This window comes from Apaloderma vittatum, unplaced genomic scaffold (assembly GCF_000703405.1).
Source record: "Apaloderma vittatum isolate BGI_N311 unplaced genomic scaffold, ASM70340v1 scaffold8325, whole genome shotgun sequence".
Classification (NCBI taxonomy): domain Eukaryota; kingdom Metazoa; phylum Chordata; class Aves; order Trogoniformes; family Trogonidae; genus Apaloderma; species Apaloderma vittatum.
In genome coordinates this window covers 126,287-140,059 of record NW_009717680.1, presented here as the reverse complement: position 1 = coordinate 140,059, position 13,773 = coordinate 126,287, and the positions used below count along the sequence as shown (strand labels likewise).

At 40.2% G+C, this 13,773-nt stretch overlaps 1 protein-coding gene across 1 annotated transcript in view; it reads right to left on the bottom strand.

Moving 5' to 3' along the window:
• The window catches only part of COBL (cordon-bleu WH2 repeat protein), a gene marked incomplete at its 3' end in the record, with an annotated part of 108,931 nt that overhangs the window by 15,221 nt on the left and 79,937 nt on the right, over positions 1 to 13,773 (bottom strand). The window contains exon 10 of the mRNA XM_009869993.1: positions 3,550 to 3,862. Coding sequence (XP_009868295.1) covers positions 3,550 to 3,862 — 313 coding nt within the window. The remainder of the gene's footprint in view (positions 1 to 3,549; positions 3,863 to 13,773) is intronic.

Below are 13,773 nucleotides of genomic sequence, written 5' to 3'. Positions count from 1 at the left end.
ACGCTCACGAATTTCCTTGACTTCAGCAGCAGATGAAGTGCAGACTCTGCTGTCATATTCTACTACTATCAGGCATTTCAGCTACACAGAGGCCACCCAGACCACCCAGTACACAATCCCAGAAACTTTAAGAAAAATGAATTTAAAACTAAACATACAATTAACCAAAGCAACATGGCAAAATACTCTTGATCTCCTGGAGCGCAGGCTAAGCCCCTGGACCAAACCAAACCTGTGGGATTGGTTCTGCTCTTCATTGCAGTTGTTCATAGCATATGTGCAAAACACCACTTGGATTTTCATTATAGCTCTTGACTCTCCAAATACAATTCACTTCCACTTTAAGGGTACTTTTCACAGCCCACTGAGTACAAAATTATTTTAGTATACAGCATCATAAATTCTTAGGAATTTGTTACTCACTGGGTGAAAAGCCCAAGCTTCAATTGGCTTTACAATTCAGAATGACAGGCTAAATATTTCCATTATTCTTAATAACTTTTTTTCCCAAGCCCAGGCCATGTTAGTTGCCAAATAAAATTTTTGGCTTCAGTGGAACTCAGACTCAAGGAAGACTCTGATTCACTGCTGCTAACCACTGCTACTTTACAGTAGCAACAAATTGTCCCTATTGTTTTGTTCTTATCCTCCTTTTCGAATTGAGTTAGATCTTGGTACATGGACTAGAAGAAGATAGAAAGGAATGAATAGATTCCATGTAAAATTTTAAGTTCTGTAGCTTATGAAATATATCTAAAACTCTGCATAGCTTGGTATCAGTTATTCCCATTAACTGCACTTTCACTTGTCTGGGAATTTAGGAAGCTGTTTTAGCCATGAAAGTAGCCTGTTCATCACAAGAACTACATACAATCTCAGAGCTCCCAACAGATTTTATTAGTGTAGCAGCAGCTGTTCTGACAGTGGAAGATGAAACTGATTTTCTCCAATTTGGCTGTACTCAAAATTGTACTCCAAACCAATTTACAACCCATGAAAACAAGAACTTCATACAAATAGGTTTAAAAAAAACCTCCTTATTTTTTCCTTCCCTCTACACTTAGGAAGTGGCTTTTGAAAAATTAGCAAGTTGACCTCAAAAGGATTTAGACGAGCACAATTTTCAAAGCTAGTCTGTTTACAAACACAGGTTAGGAGTGGAATTGGATTCACCTCCAAATATTAATGGCACATTCAGAGCATAAAAGTCTAAAAGATGCTACTATCAGCATTACTCCTGTGGCAATCTAAGTAGTTGCTGACATAAGATTAAAATAAATCACAAATCTAAGTTTCTGCTATATCCTGAAGTTGATCTGAAGCAATTTTGCTGTACTAGAACCTAAAAAATACATAGTATTTATGAAAAATAACCATTCTTCCCAAACAACAACTGCCTCCTACCTCAGTCTAAAACCACTCTCTTCAAAATTATGGATCTATTGGAAAAATACTGAATATTTAGTATTATAAAATCACAGAACAGATTGAGCTGGAAGCCTAGCCAAATCTCAAAGCAGGGCTAATTCCAAAGCCAAACTAGGCTGCCCAAGGCTTTGCCTGGCTGAGTTCTGAGAACCTCCAGGCATGGAGATTCCTCGACATCTCCAGGCAACCTCTTTTCCTGCTTCACTGCTCCCATTTTGAGGAATTTCTTCCTTATACTCAATTTTTATTTCCTGTACAGCACCTGGTGACACTTGTCTCTTGTCCTTTCACTGTGTATCCCTGAGGATCCTCATAGTCCCTCTTCTGTTCAGGGAAAGACTGCAATCAGGTCGCTTTACTCACATTGCTTAGGCAAGGTGAACAACCCAGCTGCCTCCTCTCCCCCTCATACTACGCGTGCTCCAGTGCCCCAGCCCTTTCCGTGGATCTCCTCTGGACTCTCTCCAGTCTGCCAATTGCTCTCTAGAACTGGGGGCCCAAGACTCTTCCCAACAACTAAAAATTTTGTGTGTTTGTGTGGCAAAGGTAAATCACAATGCAACGTACAGAATATATATCTCTGGCTGAAGCGAAAGATGGAGAGAATATTGACTTCCAAGAGGCAGTGTGTCACTTAATAACCTGTGTTCAATCTTCTATTTGACTACAAACCTCAGAAAAAAACACAAAATACTTTTTGCTGATTAGTATCGTTCTTACAGGGATTTGCTTTGATGTCTATGCTCAATATTACAGTAACTTCTTCCCCTCCAGTTAACGTGCATGTGTGTTTTCCTAACCAGTTTAGATTCTGCATTTTGAGGAAAGTTGGGATTGCTTAGTTATCTTACAAGGGCCGATCTAAGTCTACTGAAATTAATGGGTTGCTTTCTTTGGACCAGATCTGGAATGTTAATCGCAGTTACTATACTAGCCTATCTAATCCTCCAAGTAGCAACTGCATCAGGACCTAAGAAACTATAAAAGGACAAATCCCAAGAAAAATGTATTGTTGAGCAAGTACCTAAGTGAGGCTTGACCTTGTCTGCATTGATATTGATGGATAAAGAAAAGCCCTGAGATCATTCCCATAGGTTAAATACTGACTTTGGCCTAATTTATCCCTAATTTATCGCCCACTCTATGATCCAAGATGAAGTTCTCCCTCAGAAATGCGTGGAAGGAAATAACTAGGTCATGATACATTCTCCTATGAAGGGGCTACAGATTAGCAGCTGAATGGAGAGAGACCAGAAAGCACAGACTTTGTGTCAATTGAGAATTCAGAGGAATTTCTGGCCCCTGTCCCATGACTCTGCAGCATCACACAGAGCGGATCCCTGTCAGTATTACCAGGCCACCCTCCTTGCTGGAGGCACAGCTTCCTATTTGGCCAGTTTGTATTTGTGAAGTCCTATAAATTTTGGGTTCCTTTTGCAGCCTTGCCACCAACTATGTGAGTTTTGGCAAACACACAGTGTCAGAGTCACTTGTGCTTGAAGGCAGTTACCAGTTAAATTCCAGGTTCTCATATTTTCTTGCACAAACTGCAGGAAAATGTTTGTTTATGCCAAAAAAAAAGAAAAAGAAAAAAAAAAGAAATATGCTGAACCGGCCTCCAACACATAACACCAGCGGAGGTTAGTGTTAGGTGAACATATATATGTATGCACACACCCACACGCCAATCCCCGAAATTCACTGAATACAATCCTTTTCCACCTGGCTTTCAGTGGCTTGAATTTTTCCATTTTATGAATTTTCCATGACCTGCATGTCATTTTTCTAGATCAATACATAGCAAAAACCTTTTAAGCACTTCGTGTGCTATCGGAACTACAAACCATAACAAAACTATTTCAGACTTCTTACAGAAATCAACTCCGGAGGGCAGCGGTCTTTTGTAAGAAATGTAACTACAAGTTCAAACAGAAAAGTGACCTTTGCCTGTTGCTACAAGCATGTCACTGCAGGGGATTTGGCAGCAAGCTTTTCACTGGGAGGAGTCACTTGGCATTGGTACTGCTTTATGAAAGAGCAAAAGAAAGTAGAAATTGGTTTTCTTAAATGTTTTTTTATGCAAGATATTTTCCAAGATCTGGATGCAAATGAATTTTTTACCTCTGTGGAGCACTGTCAGATCCCACGCCATCACAGTAGGCATTCTTTACCGGGCACGTCCCTGTGCCACACAACACATCCATCTCAACAGAGTCCACGTAGCCATTGACCAGCTTGATGTCTCTCAACTTCATACTGTCGTTTTGGGAATCCAAAGATACAATGTCAGATGGGGAGCTCACAACACCCGAGTCTTCCGTGGTGTCCTCAGATGCAAAACAGCTGCTTTCCGATGCTGTTTCTTCCACCTCTGATAGCTCCAGAACCGCATCATCTGCTACATAAATGTTATCACGTGCAGGCAGCAGGCTCTCTAAATGAAACACAGCAAGGAAAGTTAGCTGAAAGCTATCAGTACCTAAATCAAACACAAAGAGTTGGAAAAAACCACATGAAATACATTAGAAATAGTGGGATGAGACTCAGTATTTGTATATAGGATAAAGACGATTTGAAAAGTGACAATTTTTTTTCCTTCTTGCTTTTAGCAAGGTGGTTTGCTATGTCTGTCCTGAGAGTTTGGATTTTCTAACTTTCAGAGCAAATTCATTTCCTTATGTCTATGAAGAAATAACTTTACAGAGACAGTTTCCTGGGAATTTAGGCTAAAGTTTAAATGATGTGGTGCAAGAAACCTCCCCTGTTACTGCTTCTGACAACATAATCTCATTATTCCTCTTCCATGCTGCCAAACAGATCATGACATTTCCAATAAGAAGTCTATTCACAGGTTAAACTGGGCTGCATTTCCCATCACGGACACTGTCTTTTCTATTTCTTAGGCATTGAGTGGGAGAGCAACAATTGTCTCTTCTTCAAAGCATACAAAATGTACTAGTAAGTGTACAGAAAAGCAGACATACTATGCATAAAGCAGAACCTTTCCAATATTTAGTAATTTATAGAGATCAAGGGATATGCCCTTTGAATGTTTAATTCTATTAAAAGTTGTAAATTTTGAGAGAAGATTAGACACAGTACAGTTTTTTGTACTCTGTTTTAGTTTGTCTCCTATGGGCTACTTGATTTTTCATTTATCTGAGGGGTTTTTTTGGTGAAAAATACAATTTTGTTATTATTTTCCTTAAAAAAACGCAACTCTAGACTCCATCCTGCAATTAGGCCATTAAAGAGGAACTCCCAACAACATCCATAATTTCAATGACTGAAATTATTGAATGACTAAAGACAGAATCAAGCCCAAACACACTTCTTTTGATCATAAGGAACCAATAAGGACTAATCTAAATGTTTAATTTGCAATTACAAGCGTGCTCCATCATCTTCTTCAACCTCAGTAAGCAAAAGGAAGACACTTGTGGTGGATGTTAATTATATGAGATGTCCCAGGTCTATAAGCACGACTAAGACTAAACAAACACTTCACTGTTTTTTAGGGTCAGGATCTACAATTTTTTGAAGGATATACAAAGCTGCAGCTCAATGAAAATGATCAATGGAGAGAAATACTTCTGTATTATGCTGTATATACAAAAGTATTTTATTTAATACAGAGAACTGAAAAAAATTTTGTAAAAAATGGGATAGAAATAATTTTGTAAGTCTGTTGCTTAGCAATGAAGCTTTGAGTAAAACTCAAAAAAAAATCACAGCAACATTCTCCTTGACTGAGGTTACAGGATGCCATTAAGTACTGAAATTGATTTCTGACAGCAGAAGCAATAAAATTCAGAGGGTTACAAATCATGATTTAAGTTTTAAGTGCTGTCAAGCATCGATATTAATGATGGAAGATGATCCAAAGACACTATTGTGACTTTGGAAGTAATGTCACTTGATTTATTTGACCTTATTTTCTATAACATTAGCTCTAGGTTCCAGATTTAATCCAAGATATCGTTCCATCTAAAAATGGCAATTACAGGAAATAAGTATGTCTCACTGAATGGAATAGAGTACACTCATGACAGAACTATAGTTAGGAAAATATCAACATCAAGGAGTGTGTTGCCTGATCTAGTTGAGAGGCGTCCCTGCCCATGACAGGAAGGTTGGATTAAATGATCTCTAAGGTCCCTTCCAGCCTAGGCCATTCTATGATGATTCTATGATTACGCAACACAAAATAATAAAATCCCACAAGAATTGACAGTAAAAAAACAGGTAAAAGTGTATGGCCTGTTTGGCTTTCAAACAAAAAAAAAACCCAAGTAATAATACACCACAAAAGCATTAGTAAAAGTTACAATATAATAAAACTGGAACAAGGTAGGATAGCAAAGAAATAAATTTAAGGAGTGGAAGTTGAAGAGGGGAAGCATATTGGAAGTTTCTGAAGTAATGCACAATGCAGTATACCTTGATGTGAAGAGATCTCTATGTAACATAGGCCACATCTGTTGTCACCAGGATGTCATAAATGACCTCCACCCTACAGTAACTCAAAACAAAGTACCTACTTCCAGTTCCTGACATGAGCATGGCAGACTTTTCCTCCCAGCTTCCTCTCTCATTTCATCATCCTCTTCTTGCCTGCCTGTAACTATCTCCTGCATCTTTCGGCTGAGGGACTTAGCAGTAACAACACTTGAGTCTCTGATGTGATTCGGTAAGCTGCTCTATGGCAGGCCATTCCCCAGCCCGCTCTTTCCCAGACAGTGAGAAACAAAACAAAAGCCAGTTCTCTTATTATCAGGGTCCACATGCAAACCAAGCCCCACCTGTTACATCTGGATTTCAGCAGGTGAATCATCAGTCCAGTGTAAGAACCTCCTCCTTCAATGGCAGTTTCATCCCGAAGCACAGAACTACAGAAAGGTATCTTCCTATTCAACGATTAAATATCATACGCTCACGCAAAACCAAAATGTCCCCCTTTCCTAAAGCTTTTCAGTTTTTCAAAGTGCTTCCCTGATCTTTTATCTTCATGGAGAATATCCACTAATTTTTAACACGGTTAACACACGGCACTGAACAGAGTTTGCTGGCTGAGGCACACTGTTTTGATTGCCACTACTACGTGTCTGAACATGAAAGCACACACATAAAACATAACTGCTACAGTTCTGTGTCATGTTAACAACCTTGTTTCAGCTATGAGCAGCACTACAACACCCCTGTTTTAAAGTTGAGCCATCCTTAGATGGATTAAGTAAGAATCTATTCTTCCTTCTACACGCTTGATTAAGTGTCCACTGGTGCAAACTGAAGATGGATCGGCATTCCTGGGCAATGATACATGACATGAAAAAAACCTACCTCAACCTTACTGAGCCGTCTTGATTCCGGGAGTCAGGAAATACCTTTTAAAACTTTCTAATTCTACACAGAGAAGTGGGTAAGGCACAGCAGAATATATGATTCTGCCTTGTGATTTTTGCACACTTTTTCTCAGAGGGAATATACATGCAGAAAACCACTACACACTAAGCACAATGTGACCGCAGCAGCGGCAGCTACTGAGGTTATTTGTTGGTTGAATACGTAAAATCTTCACATTTGTTTCTCTGTTCTCTGTCATGACACTATAGAGATTTCAGTATGGGCTCTGATCTTCGAGACCTCACGTAGACACATCCACTTTAAGACAGAACATTCAGCCAGTATTTGAGGACTGGACACACAAATAGTAACTGCTACAGATATTATACGACTGAAACACTGCTGTACCTCAGAAAACTGTCTGCATTTCCAGATACGTAACAATGCCAAGACCTTTTTTTCAGGAACACATCACACCGTTCACTGGCTTCAGGCAGGGTGTGATACTGAAAGGGGTGCAGAACTTGCCGTGCGGTCTCCAAGCCATACTGAAATCTCTGTGGGATGTCTCACCCCCAAGTGAAGTTGGAGAGTGTCCCTCAAAGCCCTCCCTGCATTGACGCTTACCTACGTCCTGCTCCAGGTTGCAGAGTGTGCAAAGCCCAAGTGAGCGCCATACCAGGGATCTCCCCTGCCTAGCAGCAGCAGTGCAGTCGCTGCACAATTAGGTCAACCACAAGTTAAAAAGGCTTTCTTGGGGGGGTGAAGAGGGGGGGAGGACAGACAGACGGACAGGACTCCAACGTCTGTTTGCAAGAATGTTGCCCGTGATCATAAAGAGGAAAAGAGGAGACTAGCTCATCAGTAAAGAATGTGAGCTTCTTGTTTAACACAAAAGAGATCTTGTCGCTTTAATCTCAATGGGCTGTAAGTAATTAGGAAAACAGTGAACTCCGAGTTTACAAGAGTCATATCTGCACTGGTGCAGTTTGATATCGCATATATGTACACACTACTCCTACAGAATGCCAGTGATGGGGAGACAGATAAACCTCACCTAGTTTAAATGCCAACCAGTGCTTTCAGAAACTAAGATTTAACTCCAAAGGTGAAGACTACCATGGATAAAATACTCATTTTGATTACTACTATGAAAATAACCACCCTTGACTTTGAACCAGACTTGAATCAGACATAGGTGGTCAAAAGATGCATATCCTACCCAGTCTTACAAAATCAGTCATCAAAGCCACCGCTCCAAGTCCAATGGGCACAGGGTTTAAGTCCTGTCAGACGGCAACTCTTCGCTAAGTGCTGTGACCTTCTGGTTTTACAGCACCGCTGGTGGTTTACTGTCATATTCAATAAAGACAGAAACAGTATATCCAAAAGGATTTTTAAAGAGGTGACAGTTGATTTAACCCCTCCATGGTGAATAATCTGAACTTCGTAATGGTTTTAGAGATGTAGTTCCTCTAAATCGTCTGAGTTCTGGCTAAGAGGTTGGTAATTATTTCCAATTTCTTCCATCACTTGTTGCATTGCCATAAAGCTTTCTTTTCATGGGCTAAAATTGCTTTGCTGTAGTTCACATAGTCTATTACAACAAAGTTGTAAAAAAAATATTACAAACTTCATGATGTGAAAGAATATTAATTCTTATAATGATCCCCAAATTACGACATAATTATTTCACTGACAGTACTTAAAACTTTTAGGAAGAGAAAGAAACACTGCTCTAATTATTTCTATTGGCAAAAAAGTTAGACCACCACAAAAGAACAACATTAAGAAAAGTGTACATTTTTATACACTTAGGAGTCCAGTGGAAGAAATGGAAAAATAAAACATTTATTACGGCAATAACTAGCAGAGATTATGAAAATGGACAACACAGGATTGATTTAAGAGTTTTCACACATGTGCAATGTGTTAAAGTTACATTTTATTCATTTTGCTCATTGGTCAAAAGCTTGTATGTAGAGAGAGGTGTTAGAAACCATTCAGGGAGCAGTTAAAACATAAGACAGAATGAGTGGACTTCCATGCTTTCTTTTTTTTTAAAAAAAAAAAAATTGTAAAAACCAGAAAATAAATGACCCACATGCTAATGCTATTCATTAACGATAGAGTGGGGGAACAGATTGAGTTCCAAGGCATCGCTTCTCTCCCAATTCCTGTAATTGCCTTAAAGAAACTGAAGGTGAGGCCAGGTAATGCTGAGCTAAGGAACCATGCTCTGCAGCTCCATCTCTCCTCCAAAATGAGGATGCAGGGCAGCTTATTGTCAGCTCATTTACATCACAGAATCACAGAAAAATTTAATCTGGAAAGAACCTCTGAAGGTCACCTAGTTCAATGTCCTCCTCAAAGCAAGGCTAACTGCCACTTTGGAGGAGGTTGCTCAGGACCTTGAGAAGCTCTCGAAGCATGGAGACTCCATGGTCTCTCTGGGAAATCAAGACTCATTCTCTGGGCAGTATTTAATGTTTCTACTCATAAAGAACACTTTTTTAATGCCAAGTCAAAAATTTTCCAGCTGCAACTTGTCACTGTTGCTGTCTTATACTTTTGCAGTACATCTCAGAGAAGAGTCTGGCTTGCTCTTTCTTTTCTTTCAGATGCAAGACAGCGTTCAAATTCTCCTTACTCTTCCCTTCTGCAGGCTGGACAAGCCAGTGGCCTCAGCACCTCCACATACATCTTTAATGTTTTCTGCCAGATTCCGCTGCCTCTGCTCTAGTTTGTCAGTATCTTCATTCCACAGAACTCAGAACTGATTCCATTTTTGTACAGTGCACAAAAAACGTGGCTTCATGGCAACCAAATAAAGGGGAGCAATCATTTCCCTCAATCTGCTGGCTGTGCTCTTGCTAGTGCAACCCAGTCTGTGGTTAGTGCTTCATCACTGTAAGGGCACGTTGCTGACTCGCAGAGTCCTGCATGTGACACCCAGTTCTCACATAATGAGATTTTTTTCCAGTCTCCTTCCTAGTCTTATGCCTCATGCTCATGTTTTCCAACAGGTTCTTTAATTGCAGTCACTCTTAGTGCACAAAACATGCAAACAGAAGTAAATCCTTCCTTTACATGCTGGCCAATAACAAAAATTTAAAGACTCACCAAGAACATGTCTCACCAGACCTCATCAGAAAGGTACAAATGGAATATTACTAGACACATCCTGTGAATCTTCAGCACTTCTACGATCGATCCCCAAGCTAATTACAATTAACTACTGAAATCTGCTCTCCTACAGTTGAAAAATAAATACAATGTGGACTCATTTAACCTGCCTTATGAGTTTAAGGTAGTTAAGCACTTCCCTTGAGGTGAAACCTGTTTGCTGTTAGTTGGTATCAAAACACAAATGTATTGCAACTTGTACAAAAGCTTTTTTGGCAATAGTGTTTCCTACACCAAAAGCAATACAAGATAGGATCACGCCAGGGAGCAAGAACTAGAGTATTCCAGTCCCTCCACTGTTTTTTCCATTTACAAGTGACAGTGAAGGTCTGTGCATCAGTGTTTGATTTTCCTTTCAAACTTATGCTGAAAATTATTGTGAAGCCTCTCTCTCAAAATAACACTAGGTCAGTCTGCCTGCTGGCTCTTCAAAGACTCAGAGGAAACCACCACTTCAAGTAAATGTTTGTTTCCCTCTCCCATTTAAGACCTTTATTTTTACCACCTGTCAAATAGCAAAGAAAAATTTCTGAACAAACGCAATACAGATTTTTAGACGGGGAAAATTAACATTCTGGACTTTACTATCCCCTTTTCTTTCCCACAATACTTTCTTCAATGACTGAAAAAGCCTCTCTGACCTCTGCAAAGCCCCTTTGACCTAGAATGCTGCTGCTATTGCTAAACCGCTTTTCAATCTCTCCTTTTTGGCACTCTCTTGAACCTACTAGTTCCTTGCTTTTATGAAAGCCTTGTTTGGATGCTCTGACAACTCTACACCATAGCCAGTAACAGCCTTCCTTATTCAAAGGGATCAGATGTCGCAAAAGCGACATGAGAAGCAAAATGCTCTTTGACAGGAAAAGGATCGCGTGTCAAAGTAGATCTCTCCTTGATTAACCGGAGAACATTGCCACTTGGCTTAGAGAAGGATGGATTTTAAAGAATGAGTCAGTAGTCTGAGTTGTTCATTTCCTTTTATATCCAATGAAGTATGATGGGAAGGCTTTCACAACAGTTTCTGGTGTTTGCTATCTGAGGTCAACAACAAGCTAGAAGGATTCATAAGGTGCTTTCCTGGCTCTAGTTGATCTTTAGGTGTGAGGAGCAGGGCAGGGTGCCTCATCCGTGCAGTTCAAAAAGACTATGAACGAGCAGACAGTGCAGGTTAGAGGAGCAGGATAACATGGAAATATATTTAAGAGCACAAAATAGATAGCTTCAGACTTGCACCTCATAAATCACCATACGTAACAGTGGTAACATGCTGGGATCAATAACAGCGCTCTTTGGAGGCCTTTGTGGGAAAAGAAAATCTAGGTTTAAAACCAGAGACTGCCCACTATAATGAGCCTGGCGATGAAATACACCGCTTTTTCATACGTTGCTGGGAATTACTGGTCTTAAGTGATAGATTTCGGCAATCCACATCCTTTACAGAGGTGGTCGGCTTCCATTCAAGCACACTGCAGAATCTAAACAAATGGACTGCGAAAGTGATATTCATGAGCCACCTTAGAGAATATACTCATAAAATCGCCAGAAAAGTGTATATGGTGCAACAATTAAAACTAGAAATGATCAGTGCATCTATACAATAAAACAGTGTTTTATTGGGTGATTTTTAAGACCACAGAAAAGAGGCCATTTCCTCAACTTTTCTTTTTCAACTTCACCATCTTTCCCCCGTGCACTCTGTTCCATCAATTTATTCTCTTCTTTGGTTTGTCTGTTAACAATTCCATAAAATCTCTACTATAGTTTCGTATTTCTAGCATAATCCAGAGAAAAGAAAAACATAAAATGCTTTTCCATTGTAATTATATTTTCCTTCCCAGAGACTAGCTGCCAGCAAATTCAGCAAGAAGAGACAAAAAACCCCAACCCTAATCCAAACACATACACGCACACACACTGGTGTGACTGAAGAGTTCTTTCTGTAGTACACATACACCATTCCAATCACAGTTGTGTATTTATTTCTGATTAAAAGTGATATAAATGTTAGTAAGTGTGGAAGAGAATCAGGTCAATCTGTAAAAAGCTATCTATTAATGAAACCATTAGCTATTACACATAAAAAAAATAATTTAAAATAACAGTTGCTTTCTACTTATGAGGACAAAGTATACCTGTAATGACTTTTATTGACAACTGCTGCACAAATGAGAAAAAATACTTTTAGTACCTTCCTAACAATGCAGACTTACTAAGTAGTCATGACAACAAATATTGGTGTTGCTTAATATCAAAAGGTAAGAGTGAATTCCAGGCTGGAGTGGTGGTTAACAAAATGGGATTTCATCACTCTCGCAGATTTTTTTCTTACTCATCCTCATGGCACCTCAGTCCACTCAGATCTGAGATGTCGCCCTTCAGTTCCCCATCAGTGCATCCATCATTTTCCCTTACATCACCTCCTATCTTTGTACAGGATAGTATCTATAGCATCATCTGAAGTCAGACAGAGCCCTGAGAAAATTAAATGTTTCATGCACAAACCACCTGTCTAACTTACAATTAGGGTGACACAAAATAACTCAATTTAATTGACCAAAACATGCTTCAGCCAAACCACCAATAACATAAATATCTTCACAGAAGATTTTCAAAAGCTAGCTCCAATTTTAGATGTGAAAACATACACCTCTGTGCTAGAAAGACACAAAACTACTCTGACCCCTTTTGATGCACATTAACCAACTCCTCTCGGACCTCCTGATCAATGGCACACCTGTTTCCCCCTCCAAAGTTCAAAAAGACTTTTCGATATATTTTGGCCAGTGGTATATTTGACAATTTTATTTTCAGAAAAATCTAACCTAGAAGAGCATTATACTTTTTGAGTTTAGTTATTACACATTTTACTGCACGTACACACTGGATTACTCTGCTACCACATTTCTCATAGCTGTAAGATATCCAATGATGCCAATAAAAGCATATATCTGGAGAGACACTGCCTGGAGTACCTGAACACTTCTCATCACCAAGACAACAAAACTGCGGATGAGAGTATGCTAAGCCTCTCCCTTGAAGACCTTGTGCGACACCCTTCACAGAGGCATTGTACTGTAGAATCATAGAATGGCCTGTGCTGGAAGGGACCTTAGAGATCATCTAATCCAACCTCCCTGCCATGGGCAGGGACGCCTCTCAACTAGATCAGGTTACTCAAGGCCTCATCTAAGCTGGCCCTTAACACCTCCAGTGAGGGGGCATTGACAACTTCTCCGGACAATTTATTCCAGAGTCTTGCCACCCTCAAAGGACATTTCCCAGGCGCTCTGAAGACCACACTCCCGTGCTGGGGTGAGAGCAAGTCGGGAGCAGTGAGGCCAGTACCGCGTAAGGCAAGCACACTCACCACCTAAGGCACTACCAGGCCCCCCGGGGCCACACAAGCAGCAAAGAGCCACAGATGGGCTGCAGAAGCCCACAGAGGCAATTGGTTCTATGGAAGGATGGTGAGAGACAGACTTCCAGTAACACAGCCGTAGCCAAGAGATCCCTGCATGGGGCAAGAATCCAATGCAGGGCATCACAAACTACACTTCAGGCTCTAGCCACAAGGTTGCCTTTTTTCAGCAGTGCACACCGAAGCTCTAAGGAGGGGAATATTGGGCAGGCAGAGAACAAAGTGCTCACAAAAGAGCTCTGCTGTCATGCCACCGCTCCTCTTCGACAGCAGATGGACTAGATCAGATTATTTCAGACATAAGCAGAGATGGGAATACTTAAGTTAGAGCTGAATTTGGCCTGCTCTTTCACAGTCCTCTTGTGAAGTCAATTATCTCGTCAATCGTGCTTTGCCCT